The sequence below is a fragment of the Metarhizium album genome, assembly GCF_000804445.1.
Source record: "Metarhizium album ARSEF 1941 chromosome Unknown scaffold_20, whole genome shotgun sequence".
Taxonomy (NCBI): Eukaryota; Fungi; Ascomycota; class Sordariomycetes; order Hypocreales; family Clavicipitaceae; genus Metarhizium; species Metarhizium album.
In genome coordinates, this window is record NW_024467594.1 from 186,556 (window position 1) to 203,480 (window position 16,925).

Consider the following 16,925-nt stretch of genomic DNA (forward strand, 5'->3'; position numbering starts at 1 on the left):
GTAGCCCTGTGACCAATGAAACCCATTTGTGATTCTTGGACGGGCGTTGGGGATGGAAAAGTGTGAAAGAGATACAGAGTACGTACTCCGTAGGGCCTAGAAATATGCACTGTCCTCTGATCTGATGTGTGCTGGTGGGGATATATGGCCAATCAGAAACACCGAGCCCCTCCTCGCTTAAGGTACGGAGTACGTGCCTCTTTTTTTTTTAGGGCCCGCACAGCAAAATTGACACAAGGGCGAAAATTCCGCTCTGGTGAAATTTATCGTAGCCCACTCAAGTCGCAACCTCCATCCACATACCAAATTCCACGCCGCCCAACGACCAAGGTAAGCCTCCTGTCTTCCCGGCCGTGACCACGATCCTTGCGGCGTCGCCAGTTGTGTCCTAATTTTCTCTCTCTTCTTCATTCACAGGTCCAAGTCCGCCAAACCGTCACAATGGCTTCGCGACCAACCGTCTCCATCATCGGCAAAGATGGTGCTCCCACGGGAGCCACCCACCCCGTGCCCGCCGTCTTCACCAGCCCTATCCGACCGGACATCGTGCAGCGAGTTCACACCGGCATGGCCAAGAACAAGCGCCAGCCGTATGCCGTGAGCGAGAAGGCTGGCCATCAGACCTCTGCCGAGTCGTGGGGAACTGGTATGATTTTTTTTTTTTTTGAGATTTCCTCGAAAATTTCTCAACTCTTGGACGGAATGAAGACCACTAACCTTGGCGCAGGACGTGCTGTTGCTCGTATCCCCCGTGTTTCTGGCGGTGGTACTCACCGCGCCGGCCAGGCTGCCTTTGGTAACATGTGCAGATCCGGTCGTATGTTCGCGCCTACCAAGATCTGGCGCAAGTGGCACGTCAAGATCAACCAGGGCCAAAAGTATGCACCCGCCCAACTCCACACATGACGATTGCCCCGACAACTAACGAAGACACCTCGCGTTTCCAGGCGTTACGCGACCTGCTCCGCCTTGGCCGCCTCGGCCGCCGCCCCTCTCCTGATGGCCCGTGGACACGAAATCATGACGGTGGCCGAGGTGCCCCTCGTCGTCGACAGCGCCCTCTTCGACGCCGCGGCCATCTCCCGCACCGCCTCCGCCCTGGCCCTCCTCAAGGCCGTCGGCGCGGGGCCCGACGTGGAAAAGGCCAAGGACTCCAAGAAGCTGCGCGCCGGCAAGGGCAAGCTCCGCGGCCGCCGCCACCGCCAGCGCCGCGGACCCCTGATCGTCTACAACCCCGAGGTCGACGGCAAGGAGCTCGTCAAGGCGTTCCGCAACATCCCCGGCGTCGAGACGTCGCCCGTCTCCGCCCTCAACCTCCTCCAGCTCGCCCCCGGCGGCCACCTGGGCCGCTTCATCGTCTGGACCTCGTCCGCCTTCAAGGCGCTCGACGACATCTACGGCTCCACCACCGAGGCGTCGGCCCACAAGCGCGACTTCCACCTGCCCTCAAACGTCGTCTCCCAGGCCGATCTCACGCGCCTCATCAACTCTTCTGAAATCCAGAGCTCGCTCAACGCCCCCAAGGGCGAGGCCCTCACCCGCCGCTCCGCCGTGCAGAAGAAGAACCCCCTCCGCAACAAGCAGGTCATGCTGCGCCTGAACCCTTACGCCTCCGTGTTTGCAAAGGACTCTCAGAAGAAGCTCTAGCTCTTCCCGGCGAGTCCGACAAGAGAACTGTCCTGACTGGGTGTGCAGCGGGGCAGGGCGGTGGTGATTGGGAAACAGGAAATGTTTTATATCGAGGCGCAATGGCTCCCTCCTACAACGTCAGCTCTTGAATGAATCGAGATGCTGAATCACATGCCGTGTCCGTGCCAGCAAAGTGAATGTCGTCGCGCCCCATCAAGCCGTGACGTGTGACATGTTTGCCACCGGCCGGTGTACGCAGTCTTCCACTGTTGCGAATCAGCCCTCGACGCCGAGAACTGCGTGCCCGCTGGATTCCGTCGCCGCCGGGCGCTGCCGTCACGCGTCGATTCCACTCGAAGAAAGCCCTGCGCCCTCGCCGTGGGCCTCCCGCCTGGATGCCCGGATGATGCCCGCCGTTCGCTTGTTGTCGATGCGCCGTCGACGTCGACCTGACTGCTCCCAGCCGATCTCGACTGTTGGCTACTATCTGGACGCTGGCGGAGCGTCGCCGCGCACGCTGCAAGTCTGGCCTCTCGCCTCTCGTACGCACGCCCAATGTAGCTACCATGGAGCCAAGGTTCTACAGCCTTCGGCTGTTCAGAGGCAAAGGTCGACAGGGCCACTGCAAGCATGCACTGGCCCCTTGTACGACGCGGCAGCTCACACGGTATGGGACTCGCCAAGGATAGGAGCGGAAACAGGATTCAAGACACGGCTTGACGGAATCATTCTTGCAGCGCAGCACAAGCACAACAGGGGCCATGTGTAGCTTCAAGCATCCAAAAGCAGGCCTTGAAACGAGATGTGTCGTGTGCCGTGGTCTATTAGTTCGGAACACCAAGCTCGGGGGGACGTCCGTTCCGTCGCCTTGACTGGGCGACAAGGCTTCCCTCCCCGCCCTGCCTCAGTAAATGCAGCCCGCAAGAGCAGGCCCAAAGGAGACCAGCCGAATTGACAGCCCACCTCTGTTCGAACTAGTATCTGGCACGTGTGTGAAGAGCAGACCTGCACATCAGTGGTATCAACACCCGTCTGGGGCCCCCAGATAGCCCGCCCAACACTCGTCCTCTGAACAGTCCCCAAACGCAGCGACAATGAGAACGGGAGGCAGGGCATACAGAAGGAGCCCTTTCGGCAGCTTCAGGGCTGGCTCGCCGGATAGGACTTGCTGCAGATAGGTGACTGGCCATGTGGCGATTGACGAGTAGACCAGGTTGGGAAGCATGCCGGTTCCTAGCCATCGACGCGGAGTAAGTGCGTTTCGAATCACCATCTGGAGGAACAGTCGGAGGACAAAACAAAGCCACCATATGAGCTTTCGTTCCAAGTCTGTTAACCCCGAGACCTGGGGCTGAGATGTAGTTGGTGACTCCATTTCCGGGGATCAGTGTGCCCGAGAATTAATCGTGCTTGGAAGGATTTGGCGAGAAGTGGACGTGTAGAGGACGTGTGAGCCTTGACAAAGGATAAAATGCTTGGGCTGAGGGATCCTTTGACGCATGGACGACTTGGCAAGATTTTGTAAGGACAGATGGAGTTTACCAGATCACCTGATGGTGGAAACGACACGGACCGCCTTTTGGACGCCTTTTGGATTGCTCATTGGCTTGGGCTGGTTTGCTTGGCTGAGGGCATCAACGCACGGGGCGGCCCTGACCAGCCACAGCCACGAGATTTTTGTTGATGCCGCCTGCGCGTCTTGTCGAGCGATTACCCTGGCTGGGAAAGACGTACGACGCGTCCACAGAGCCGACACATGCGACTCCGTATAACGTGAGCCGGCCATGTCGACATGGCCACCTGTTGCCCGAGCTTGCGACAGAGTAAACACTGTCAACTGCTGCAAGTAACTAGCCAGTCTCCTCCGTCCCATTTCACCCATCTTCCTCTTGAAGGAATTCGGACCCCAACTCCTCCAAAGTTGTTGCCTCGCAGCCTTGGTCCTCAAATGCCATTTTGGCGTCAAGGATTATCCTTCGAATCCAAAACTGCTCATCCCCCCACCTCGGCGGCTCCTTGCCTAATTTTGAGGCAGTCATGGCGTAATCATGCAGCTCGTTCAAGTAGACGCCGTCTTGGCCGTCGGCCATGATGTGCAGCTCATCGCCAGCCTCCTCTGCCGCTTTGTTCCACCTCAGCATTTCGGGTTTGGACGGGAGGTGCAGGTGGTTAGACCACACGGCTGAAAATACCGCTGCCTGCGCTTCGGATACCGGAAACGGAACAACCCGCGTATTGAGCGCGGGGAAGACAAGTGTAGGATGTTGAATGTAAATCAGGTGTTTGTATAGGCCATGTACGCAAGACCCATTGGTGATGAGTTCCTTTTCCAGCTTGTCGAGGAACGGGAAACTGTACCGGAACCCCGTGCAGAAGACGACGGCGTCAATGTCGGCTTCCACGAGCCCGTCTTTGAGTCTCACGCCCCTCCGGTCGACGAGAAACTCGTCAATCTCGGCAATCTCTCGACAGCCAGTGTGCTGCAGCCTTTTCGGCGGTGTCTCATGTCTGACCGACAGAATGGTTTGTCCCTTGGAGACATGGTTGATTTGATGCGCAATGTCTAGTCCCGATGGTCCGTTGCCAACGATGAGGGTCTTTTTCCCTCTGAATATATCCGCAGAATGATAGCTCTTGGAGTGAGTGATGACGGAGGGATGTGTCCGATGGAAGTCCATTATATTCTTGATATCCGGCACGAAGGGGGTCGAGTAGTGCCCATTCGCCACGACAACGGCGTCAAACACCTCTTCACTGACTCGTCCGTCGAGAGTCGACTGAGCCATCACCCGCCATCGATCTTGGCCATTTTCAGGCTGCAGAAGGACGCGTTTTACCTGAGAGCAGAACTTGACCAAGTGGCGCACATCCAAGGAATATTTAACCAGGTAGTCTTGCACATCGTGACGGCTGGGGAATATCCATGACTTTCGCGGAAATTCCAAATCCGAGAACATCATGATGGATTTGGGGATATTGGCATGTAGTTTGTTGTACATGGGCGACGGAAATATTGGGAACTTCTCCTGCGGCACACGGACCGGTTCATCTGGAGGGTAAAACGGGCTGGTCTGGGGAATAGGATTCGGAGCCGGTACGACGGCGTCCAAGTTCCATACACCGCCAACCTCTGCTTGCTGCTCAAAGATTGTTATCCGGTCATATGTGCCTTGGGCTCGAAGGTATTTGGCCGCGGCCAGCCCGGCGGGACCGGCGCCAATCACTGCAATGCACTTCACATTGAACCTGCTTGCGTGTATCGAGCCCATCGCGCCGAGACGTGGGGAAGCAGACCACACGAAAGGATTTGTGACAAAACCGTGATGTTGTGAACCTCGCCGACGTACTCCGTGCAGAGTTCCCAGTTCCGAGTCCCAGCGCCGACTTAGTCATCGACTCATCGTCCACTGATGCAGCTGGCAGCCACCTGACTAGAGCCCCACCAGCGACTGTCCATCCTGAGCCGCTCCTCACCGCCTGCTTTTCGAAGCTTGATCCTAATCGCGCCAGCATCCCAGCCGTCATCTACAGCTCTGACCTGGAGCTCCAGATTCGCAAATCAAGTCCCGCGACAGCGATTTCACATCAAGACCCAAACGATGCATTGAGTGACACAGGCGGTCAGCTTCGTGACGCGCTCTGTATGCTTGTCACACCCACATGACAGGCGTGGGCGGCTCAGACTCTTACCATGGACAAGGCAGACCGACCGCCCTTGGAAGCTCTTGACCAACTTCCGGTCACGCCAATAGCGCAACTCAGTCCTCAAAGCGCCGCTGAAGAATCTCGGGTCGTTGACGGGGTTGTCACTATTACCTGGCCATATAGCGCCGTGACAAAATCCATCGCATTTATTCTCGCCGAACACGACATCCTCGTGCGCCGTGACCATGGACAAGTTCGAATTGAGCTTCATGGTCCTTCTGGCAAAGCCTTTGCAGATGCGAATATTGGCGGTGGGGACCAGCTTCGCATCAGTTTAGATGGCGCTCAGTGGACCAGAATTGACGCCAAGACCGGTCTGCCAGTTGGGCCGCTCGAATGGCAACTCAACTTTACCAATCGCCTATTACTTTCTGTTCAAAGACTCGGATCCGAAGGCTCAACCGTCATTGATTTGAACGCGCCAGAAGACCTTGTCAACGGCGTCTCGGAGCCTGGTCCGAACTCGCGCATCACTCCGCCAAGGGAGCCTCTCAGCGCGGAAGACGAAGTGGTGAATTCAACACCATTGCCTCCTTCTACGGTCCCGTCGAAACGGCTTGCCTCCAATACCTTCGACATGGATGAGTATGCATCGCCGGCATTCATTAAACGAGCCAGAGTTTCGTACGGTTCTTTGTTCGAAGGTGAACCAGACCTCTTCGGAGACGACAAAGGAAAGAGGAAGAATGGCGGGCGAAAGTCCCGTTTCAGTATGGGCAATGCAGTTTGGAGGTATAGCAGCCGATCGCCGAGCCCAGAAGCAAAGGACATGTCAGAGCCTGAAAGCCCAGAGAACGAATCAAAGGAAGAGATGCACGCAACCGCAGACTCTAGCCACATCATCCCGACACCCCAACGGTCAGCCATGGTCGACGAGGGGTCTCAAACCCAGGAACATGGCTTCCATTCCCCTATGCATGTTCAGGTGCCCATCCCTGCCCCAGAGTTGACAGCCTCGCCATTACTAGGGTTGTTTTCCGAAACAGGTCCAACTTCTCATACTCCATCAAGAAACTTATTCAGTCGCCCACAGCCGCACCACGGAGTGTCTGGTGTCGCGCTCGCCACTAGTCAACACGATGACAGCCTCGGTGTTGGATTATCGAGGATACATGTAGACATGGTGTCGAATGGTTTCGGGGCCGTGTCAGCGCCGGCAGAACTGGTGAGAAGCCAGGCGCCGTCTCTCGGAGCCACCGCTGTACCTAGCTACCCCGACTTTGCCACGACAGAACAAGCATATGCCGGGCCTGTACTGTACCACGATCAAAACCTGCAATTTCAAGAGCATGATGCTCATTCAACAAACCCCGAATTCCAACCTATTTCCGAAGAGGCGAATACACCGTGGCATCCTGAGGCGGTATCCTCATATCCACCGGTTCCAAGTGAGCGTCAAGACCCGCAAGTCGCAGTAATAATAGAGGGTTCCCCTTCTCTGGAGGTTGAAACCAGTCGTGATGCGGGTTTCCGTACGTCGCAAGCATCGGCAGAAGACGAGAGAGCACCTCGAGATCAGGAAGCCTCGCCGATAAAAGGACAGGTTTCAACACTAGGTGGGGAACAGCCTCACTTTGAAGATGATGGGGGGGACATCAAAGGTGAAGACTACGACTTACGGAACTACGCACACACCCGCGATGATGAAGCTGTATTGGAAGAAATGTCTGATGCTCCAGGCAGTCATGCGGATCAGCTAGTCGTAGATTCGGAAGATGGCGATACAAGCGAGGAGGAATATGAAGGTGACGAGGAAGCAGACGATGTGGGCGTGCAGCATAGAGGATCCTCAGATGGGGAGCAGGATGGATTTTCCGGATCAGAAAGCGACGAAATGGTAGAAAGAGGAGAGGAAGAAGAGCGATACTACGAGGAGGAAGGCACAGATGAAGAGGACGGATACGACGAGGACGAGGGAATTGAAGAAGACTACGATGAGGAGGATTACGACGAAGAGGGAGATGATGGAGTGGACGGGATACCAGCCCCGAGTAAACCGCAGGAGCCGGTTTGTATCGACCTAATATCCGATTCAGACGATGAGGAAGAAGAAGACGAAACCCCGAATGAAGAGCTCCAACACGATTTGCGAGAGGAACAGGACCAGCGTGAGGATGAAGCATCTCCACCTGAAGCTGAAACAATTGAACAGGACATGGAAGAGCCTGCAACTGTGAGACAGCCCGATGACCGCGAGGTAGAGGAGGACAGGGAAGAGTCAAGCCCAGCAGCCGACGAGGTCGACGAGGACTATCCCGTTCAAACGAGCACGTCCTCCCAAGATGCTGAAGTAGCCAGTGTTGTAGAGGATCAGGAAGCACACGATGAGATGGATGTCGACGAGGAGACGTCGGAGCCGGCCCATCAGAATGTCGTCGGAGAGACTGAAATGCCTGGCACTGTGGTTCAGCAAACGACCGAGGACGACATGCAAAAGAGAGCGTGGCACGAGGAGGACGAGACCGAAGCCTCACTGGTTGAGGGTGCCGAAAAAAGGACCAGCGAGGTAGATGCCTCCGAGGAGCAAACAGTGGTCCAGGGGCCCTCTCCTGACACGGCTGGTGTTGAGATGACGGAGTCTGTGCCAGCCGTCGACGCCCAGGAACCAGCTGCCAAACAGGGCGAGCCAGCTGTCGAGCAGGAACCTGAGCGAGGACCAGGTGAAGCCGAAGCTGCAGAACATGTAGGGCTTCCTCCACGCACGGAACCGCAGGGCCCGGAAGAAATCGCCGGACCTTTGCCTTCGCAAGAACAAGAAGAGTACGACGATGCCGCTGCCGCCGAGGACCAAATCATGAAGGAATATCAGGAGTATCAATCCCCCGCCTACAAAGGTTCTGCGGCACGAGTCCAGCCCAGCACGGAAGCGCCCGCTGAGGCGCCCGAACAGACACATCCACGGGAATCCGACGTCCCCATCACAGTCAGGTCACTCCGCAGCCGCCGCCAGCCTCATCAAAAGACGCAATCTGTTGACTCTACGGGTTCAGCGCACGAGGACCCGAGCGTGCTCTTGGCTCGGGCCAGCAGCCCAACACATTCAGATGAGCTCGAGCCTGAGCCGGCAGAGGCTACCAACGAGCCAAGCTCGCCGGGCATGCTGCGCATCCTTGGCCGGGCCAAACCCGACCACGCGGATCCAAGCGTCCTCCTCGCCAGATCGTCCCCGGAGCCATCCAAGAGGGACGAAACACCGGGCCCGACAGTCCGCGTGACGCGCAGCATGACAGAGCACACCGAAGGGCCGTCCTCCCCCACAAGACACCGAACATGCAGGCGTCCGGCCACACCCGAAACCCAGACGACGCATCGAGACGATCAAACGCTCGCATCCCCCTCCATAGCAGGCTCCGTTGTCGAAGACGAGTCCCTTTCGACGCTGAAGCGTCAACTGCAGAAGGACTTGCGCACAAGACTGCCCGACTACGCGCCGCTCCGCTCCCTCCGCACATCTCTCAACAAGACGGTCGACGTCCTCGCCGTAGCCACGTCGACGCCTCCGCAGCCGCACCGTCCCAAACACGGCCCGAGGGACTACATGCTCGAGCTGACACTGAGCGACCCGTCGTCTGCGCCGTCGGGCATCAGCGTGGCGCACATATTCCGCCCGCACCAAGCTTCCCTGCCCGTGGTCCACAAGGGAGATGCCGTCCTGCTACGTCGTGTCACGGTGGTGTCCATGAAGGGCCGTGGATTCGGCGTCAGGGTCAGTGATGCCTCGGCGTGGGCGGTGTTTGAGACGGGCGACGAGGAGATGTTGCCGCAGATCAAGGGACCGCCGGTGGAAGTCGCAGACGACGAGGTTGAGTATGCAGGCGGGCTGAAGAAGTGGTGGGCCGCGCTGGATCAAACGGCCAGGAGCAAGATTGATAGGGCCACGCAAAAGGTGGCGGGTTAGTCGAGCAAATGCATGGCGTTCGCGGTTCAATGTTGTACGAAGTTGTGATTCGGTTCGGCGGAGGGGCAAGTGCGCTCGGCATGTGAAGGCCGTACAATGCATCTCGTGAATGGACATGTGTGCACCCTGCAGACTGGGCCGTGTTATGAGATTTTTTTTTTTTTAAAAAAAATTGAAAACCAAAGGAAAGCGGAAAAGAGTGGGAGCCCATTCTGATTCCGGAACCGTCATGTTTTGTTTCGAGTCAAGTCATGTATCGGCGGGATAGACGGCACACACAAGGTTGAACGCACAATGAACCACGGGCACGAAGCGAGGAGCGACAAACACGTCGTTCTCCTCGTCTCACATGCTGCTTCGCGAGAAAAAATACAACTGTGCCATGGCCACACAAGTACTCGCTACTTGGCCCCCGGTCCGGGGAACCTAGATCCAGGGACTACCATGGTTCGGCGGGCCCCGAGTCGCCAACAACATGAACGTGTAGAGACGGCCACCGTTTTGGAGGTTGGGGAACCCGGGGCCGTCTCTGATGGAACTTGGTCGCAGCTTGGCGCTCGTCCAATGCACTTCGATCCGCCGATGGCATGTCTGCAAAGAACGGGGTAGCGACAAGCGGGCGGCGGCTCGCACATAGGGAGATGTCGGGACTGACCTGCATACAAAGCAAGCCGACTGGCCGAGAGCAGTCAAGTCGAGCGTCAAGGTGAGTGACGCTGACGAGCTTTTGTGGGAGGTGGCATACGACAGAAAATAGTGTGACAGAGGTTACTGCTTTACGGGCGCGAGCCACATCGCTCGACCGCGAAAAGTGACTGCGTGAAAAATAAGCCTCGCAGTCGTCTCCGGCTATCCCCAGCTTGTTCACAACCCTAGCGTCAATCGCCAGGACTTATCCCCAATGCTCCCCGGCTAAAAGCACGTCCTTGTGTGGCTAAAGCACTCAAGGCTGGTGAGATTCATCTGGCTAGAGGCCTCGTCGTTTGGTGGTTTCTTTGCGGATTCTGGGCACAATAAGCAGGAAGTGCCGGGGCACAGCCTTGATGGGGAAGTTTCGGGGAAAGATTTAACAAGTCGACACGCCAAAGGCCGACTTGACTCTCGACAGCTCCAGGTCTCTTTGCCTTTGCAAGACTCAAGTATCGCAGGCATGCGAGCCTCGAGGGTGAATACGTAGTTAACCGCGCTCTATCGGCGACCCCTTTCGCGTCCACAAGTCCATGCTAGACGACTGGCTGATGTCACGGTCCGGACGTTCACGATGGCCAAGCGCTGCAGGTTGTGTCCGCTGCAAGCATTCTCGTGAGGCGAGGTTTAGGCAGCTTTCGCCTCATTGAGGAGGAGTTGCAAGCCGGGAAGATGTAAGCATAATGATAAACTATACGACTGCAGCTTAAGCTGCACCGACGACCAGCCGGCGTCCAGACCGGCACACCGGGTCGTGTCCGTGCTTTACCTCCAATACCATATTGGGAAGATAATATGCCTTTTAGCCCTTTACCAGGATGACTATTTGAAGAGGCAGCAGCAGCAATCGCGGCATCCTGTAATGTTCCATGGACGGCAACCATGACTAGGCCCTGTGAAGACTGACGCGGCCGCCGTCAGGGTTGGAAATAAAAAGTACATGCTTCGGCCTGGGCTACCGGCACCAGGACACGATAGTCATTATCAACACGTGGCGGGCGGGCTTCCACTTTGCCGAGCAATCCCCGTGGCATGTCGTAAGTAATGATAGTGCTGCGTTGCGAAAGGGGCCAAGTCTCCTGTGGCGTTGTTCCTGACAGGGACAACATTCTCTTCAACAGCGGCCATGGAAGAGCTGAGCGGGACGCCTACTCGACAGGTGCAATCGGGATCGTCCAAGGCACTTCAGGATGGATTTTCAGCAAACTGATCAGATCGCGCCAATGGCAATCACATGGCGGTCACGAAAAACCGGTTTGGTGCTGGACTCGGTCAAAACCTACGCGGTGAGGTTCAAGCATGACGAGCTATGATTTGCTGGATGCCAGCCATTGGACACATGCGGACAGACCCAAGTCGTTGACGTGCGTCTAAACGATGAACGTAGGTGGGACAGGCACGTGAAGAGGCTGCTCCGATATCCCAAAATGTCAGGCAGTGTGACTGTAATTGGACCGGCCCTCAGCCGACGGCCCGCGTTGCTGCGAGTGCCGAGACCCCTCAAGCATGCAACCGCCAGGCATAGACGTGGAAAGAGAGTTGTCACGATCATAAATGATGATGTGATGTGTCTAGTTTCCTCATTGAAGGGCGGGCCTTGGGGCCTTAATTGTTGAAAGGTCCTCGGCTGCTGTATTCTCCACTCGACCATCAAACCCCGACGTGAAAATCAGGCCCAACCTCCATCATCAATCAAACACGTCAAAGACAGTGTCGAGGGGCCTTTTCTAGGCCAAAGCACAACCCTCTCACGCGTGGGGACGAGAGAGACGAGACATATCTCGGAGGTCGGCACACTGCGTCAGAGCCTGCAACACGAACAGAGAGGCCGTACAGTGTACCCTGGGCACTTGGTCGGTCGAGGACGGCGGTGACCTCTGCGCAAAAATATAAACCGCCCGGGGTCAAGAGTCAAGACCAGGGACGTCGGGGGAAATCGGAAGTTGGGCAACGAATCGTCCAGACGAAAGACATCCCCACAACTTGGTACTTGATGCAGTGCATCATTGAGTCGCAAGTTGGGCCAGGATTCAGGAACGCAGGCAGCATGCGAGTCTTGTGCAACCGATGTCCAAGACAAGAAGAGTTGACTGCAATGAAACCCCACGCGACAGTGAGACTGTCCAAAGCGTCAACGAGTCCAACAGAACAAGTCAACGAAAGGCTGGTTTGGTTGGCTGGCCGTGGCAGGTTCTTGGCTGTGGCGTTCCGATCCCGTAGTGTCCCGGTAATGTCTTGGATTGCTGTGGAGATGTCGTGGGAGAGGCTTATGGGTCAAGGTCGAGCGGGAAGTCGTTTTGGTTGGGAACTAGCGGCCTGAGGAAGTCTCGCCAGGAGCCAGCGTGGCGGCGGCGCGACGAGGCAATGCGTCTTGCTGATGTTTATTGCTCGGCAAAAAGCATTGAATTGAGGTCCAGCATTGAACGGGCCAGAGTGGCTGTCGACAAAATGCCAATATTTGTTGGAACTACTGCGCCTCTGCCCCAACGGCAGAGCACAAAGTGCGTGGAGCATGCATGTAAATGTACTCCCTCCATACGGAGTACTCTGTACAATGATGGACTGCGTAGATGCAGGGCAAGAAGGAACACATGCTGCGGCTTCCTTCTCCGTGCATTCAAGAAAAGTACCTAGGTAAGTACTGCACAAGTGCTACTTCCGTGTTGATCCATGACCAAGATGGCAATGAAAAGTTGCCTGGATGCTCCTTCCCCGATCACCAGAAGTGCGTGCAAATTTTCCCCCCCAAGTTTAAATGAAGCCAAGACCAAACCAATCGCGGTGCAGGATCCGGAGGGCTTCGGCAGTTGACTGAGAGCACTTGGGCCTGCAGGCCTCGTCGATGCATCCAGCACACGACATGTCATGCCCAAATCCAACATTCTACAGGGAGGGAGGGCAAGGCGGATGAATTGGAGATGAATTGATGCCACCAACAAGGCCAGCCATGCATCACGCGACCAAGAATGCTGCTGGAGGACCAGGGGCGTAGTCGGTGAGCCATGATGAAAGTTTGGAGTTTGGAACCAGACGTGCAAGACAGGATGCATTGAACCGCCCAAATTGATCCTGGCGTGGGTTGGGGCCCTTTGCGAGCACAGAGTGAGTAGGCCGTATTAAATAGTAGTACGTACTACCATCAACCATCTCGCAGTATAATGTTCACTTCGAAGCTTTGGGCTCAGAGTTGCGCCGACGTGGCGCCGTCTCACCTGTCCTTGTCGTTGGGGCTGTTTATATTGCCAAAATTGACTTTTTATAAGTTACTTCCGACACTGCAGACTCCCTCCCTCCACGCAAAGGAGCGCGCAGGCGGGCACCGGAAAAACCCACTTCCAACGACCCATTGGTGTAAGCACCCAGGCACCCAGGTACTTAAGTACCTACTTGAGCAGGCAGTCTCTGTCGACGTCAGGTTTCGCTAAGAACTTTAGAAGTATGCGACGTCTCTGCTGGCTGTCTTGTGGCTTCTCGACCGCAATTTACTTTTGTACTTTAAGTACTTAAGTACTTACTTTACGTAAGTACGTAGAGCATAGCATCCGGAGCCCCCAACAGCCCCAACAACCAACTCACCGTCATCCGTCGTCGGCGTGCTTCTCCGGCCGCGGTCCAATTGTTCGTTTCCGTCTTTGCTGCCCCCAACGCTTCCACACTGTTGATACCACGGCTGTGACGCTAGTCTGGGCACATGCCATATTTTTGATTTCTTCCATTGCTTTTCGTTTCGTTTCAATACTTGTTCATTTCGAGCATCCCCTGCCTCCAACCACGTACCTAGCTTCTTGGCCGTCCCACACCCCGGCAACGCAACGCACCACCCAGCCCAAGTTCCAGGTACAAAGCACAAAGTACCCGGTACTTGGGTACTTTGGTACTTGACCCGACAGTCTCGTGGGTCCCGTCAGCAAAACGCATCCTCGAAACCGTTTTTTACTCTTCCACTCTGTCGGCCGTCTTGGGTTTGGATATTCGAGCCTCTTGACTTTTTATTGAGTCTCGAAGCCCGCGACCTAGACGCACATTCATACTTGTCAGTCTAGTCCTCCGACAAGCCCCGGTCGACCCCCGTTCCCGTCGCCCTTGTCCTTTCAAAGTTCTAGCCATCGAACATTTAGTTGCCTCACATGCGTCGGCACCGTCTCTCGACCTTGGTCTCATCCCCTTGGCCTCTTCTCCGCCGCCGGCTGTCTTCCCCAAGGCTTTTATTAAGTCGTCCATCCGTCCCTGCTGCGGGTGTGCGAGACCCATCCATTTTGACGGCGACGAGACCCTCTGCTGCCTCCGCCGCCTGCCGCCAGCGTTGCCCTGCCTCTTCCGTATATTTTTCTTCATCAACTCGCGCTGCTGCATCATTGGCCTCTGCTTCCTCGGCACCTCCTCCCACCAGTGCGGCTTCTCCTCCTCCTCCTCCTCCTCCTCCTCCTCCTTCTTCCTCCTCCTCTTCTTCTCCTCTCAAAGCCATGCCAATGACGTCGCCTCGAGGCTCTGAAAGCTCAGACGCCTCTCTGCCTCGCTCTTCCTCTCCCTCATCGTCTGTTGTCTCTGACCGCTCCTCTCGTACATCCGTATCTAATCAGCGAGTGTCTGTCTCCGGCCGCAGACTCACCGACTTCAACCCCATGTCAACTGTCGACGTATTTGCTATTGAAGAAGCAATGAAGACGGCAGCTCTTGACCAGCACCGAGGCTATGCCAAGGACACCTATGGCGAAATCAAGCAGGAACGCAATACGGAATATCTGGCCAAGTCGCAGGCCAGAGGCTATCAAATACTCCGTGAGCCTCTGTGGAACAAGGGTATGTTGTGTCTCTCGCGTGATCCTCCATCGCCGGTCCTAGCCTGGGCGGTGAATCCAGTAGATAATTGCTCCTGTTCAATATATGCGCAATTCGGCATGTCGCTCTCGGCATCGTGAAGCAGTCGGTCGACAGCTCCTGCAATTTCGCCATACTAACAATGCTCTCTGTTCGATTTGCAGGCCTCTCATTTACCCCTGAGGAGCGTGCTAGCCAGAACCTCACCGGGCTCTTGCCGCATGCCATGGAGTCTTTGCAGACTCAGTCGGCCAGAGCGATGAAGATGATCCAGACTCGCCAGACCAACATCGACAGGTATCTGTACCTTTCAAACATCAAAAACCAAAACGTCGACTTGTTCTACCACCTGTTGATGAACAATGTCCGCGAACTCATGCCCTTGGTCTACACACCCACCGTAGGCGACGTTTGTCTGCAATACTCCAGCATCTATACTCGCCCCGAGGCTCTGTATGTTTCCATCAGGCAGCGCAAATCTATTCGAACCATGCTTAGAAATTGGCCCTGCGCAGAACCCGACATTTGCGTCGTCACTGACGGATCTCGTATCTTGGGCCTTGGAGACCTGGGTATGAATGGCGTGGGTATCTCGGTAAGCAAGAGGAGAGGAAGAGTAGCATTTTTACACCTGCAGCTTGACTCGAGTATGCTGACATAGACACTCGACAACAGATTGGCAAGCTGGCCTTGTACACTGCTGCCGCAGGCATTCACCCTGCCAAGACTCTCCCCATCGTATTGGATTGCGGCACCAACAACGAAACCAACTTGAGGGATCCACTGTACCTGGGTCTTAGACAGAAGCGTCCCTCCCTAGAGGTCCAGCAAGCATTCATGGATGACTTCATGGCAGCTGTGAAGGAAGTGTACCCCAACATGGTTGTCCAGTTTGAAGACTTCGAGAGCGAAAAGGCATTCAACTACCTGGATCGCTACAGAAACACACATCGAGCTTTCAATGACGATATCCAGGGTACTGGTGCCGTGGTCCTCGGCGGGTACGTTCGCTTGAACGCAGTGTCTTTCCTCTCAACTCCCAGGAGCACCTAGACTGACGTGTCTCTAGGTATATCGGTGCATGCAACTTGTCCGGCGTCCCCATTGAGGAGCAGCGTCTGGTCTTTATGGGCGCCGGCTCTGCGGGTGTGGGTGTGGCGAAGCAGCTTGTTGAGTACTACACTCGTAGAGGATTCTCTGAAGCCGAAGCCCGTGACAAGTTCTTCCTTGTTGACACCAAAGGTCTGGTCACCAAAGACAGGGGCGACAAGCTGGCAGAGCACAAAAAGTACTTTGCTCGCAGCGACAATGATGGCCAGCAGTTCGGTACGCTGGAAGAGGTCATTGAATACGTCAAGCCCAGTGCCTTGATTGGTCTCGCCGCTACCTTTGGCATCTTCACAGAATCCGTCGTCCGAGCGCTGAAGGCTTCGGTTGATGCCGGTGGCCCCGGTCGACGTCCCATCCTGTTCCCCCTAAGTAATCCCCTAACAAAGGCCGAGTGCACGTTCGAGCAAGCTGTACAGTGGACCGACGGCTCTGTCATTTTCGCATCCGGATCTCCGTTCCAGTCATTTGCCGTCAAGGTCGGTGGTGAAGCTGGCGAGGTGACGTACCATCCCAACCAGGGCAACAATGTGTACGTCTTCCCCGGTCTAGGCCTCGGTGCTATCCTGGCCAAGGCGTCACGCGTGACGGACAACATGGTGTACACCTCGGCCGAGGCCCTGGCTGGCTCACTGAATGCTGAGGAAGTCCACAGGGGGTTGATATACCCCAACATTGAGCGTGTCCGTGAGGCGAGTGTCAATATTGCTCGTGAAGTCATGAAGGCTGCTCGACGAGATGGTGTCTCAGAACTTCCCGAAGCCTACTGGCATGAGTGGGAGGAGTGGGGTGATGTTGCTTTGACGGCATACATTGAGCAGCGCATCTACAACCCTGCCTGCTTCACTGATGCCCGAGGTCGCCTATGAGAGGCAGGAGCGAAAAGAAAAAGGTGAAAAGAGATGGGAGACTTGATGAGACCAATGACATTTCGATAATATGAGCCTGGCAATGTAGTGGAGGAGCTTGGTCATGAGTTTCCAGTGCCGGGACATTGGTTTTCGATGATGGATGTGAATATCCGGGAAGGTGTTTTTTTTTGTTCCCTTTGGAAACCAAACCCAGCCTGAGCTAGGATGAC

General features: G+C 55.8%; 4 protein-coding genes across 4 annotated transcripts; 3 read left to right on the plus strand and 1 right to left on the minus strand.

Annotated features, from left to right (window-relative positions):
* Nucleotides 1–441: 441 nt before the first annotated feature.
* On the plus strand, nt 442–1,647 carry MAM_06364 (Ribosomal protein L4 domain protein; the record flags this gene model as incomplete). Its single annotated transcript, XM_040825162.1, has 3 exons — nt 442–646; nt 728–878; nt 948–1,647. The coding sequence occupies 3 exons, from the start codon at nt 442–444 to the stop codon at nt 1,645–1,647; spliced, it is 1,056 nt and encodes a 351-aa protein (XP_040676818.1).
* A 1,856-nt stretch (nt 1,648–3,503) lies between these two features.
* On the minus strand, nt 3,504–4,898 carry MAM_06365 (Flavin monooxygenase-like protein; the record flags this gene model as incomplete). Its single annotated transcript, XM_040825163.1, has 1 exon — nt 3,504–4,898. The coding sequence occupies one exon, from the start codon at nt 4,896–4,898 to the stop codon at nt 3,504–3,506; it is 1,395 nt and encodes a 464-aa protein (XP_040676819.1).
* Nucleotides 4,899–5,320: 422 nt separating this feature from the next.
* On the plus strand, nt 5,321–9,232 carry MAM_06366 (Telomere end binding protein; the record flags this gene model as incomplete). The annotated part of the gene is made up of 1 exon (XM_040825164.1): nt 5,321–9,232. The coding sequence occupies one exon, from the start codon at nt 5,321–5,323 to the stop codon at nt 9,230–9,232; it is 3,912 nt and encodes a 1,303-aa protein (XP_040676820.1).
* A 5,150-nt stretch (nt 9,233–14,382) lies between these two features.
* MAM_06367 (Malic enzyme, NAD-binding protein) lies at nt 14,383–16,713 on the plus strand (the record flags this gene model as incomplete). Its single annotated transcript, XM_040825165.1, has 4 exons — nt 14,383–14,719; nt 14,902–15,332; nt 15,413–15,738; nt 15,807–16,713. The coding sequence occupies 4 exons, from the start codon at nt 14,383–14,385 to the stop codon at nt 16,711–16,713; spliced, it is 2,001 nt and encodes a 666-aa protein (XP_040676821.1).
* Between the last annotated feature and the right edge of the window lie 212 nt (nt 16,714–16,925).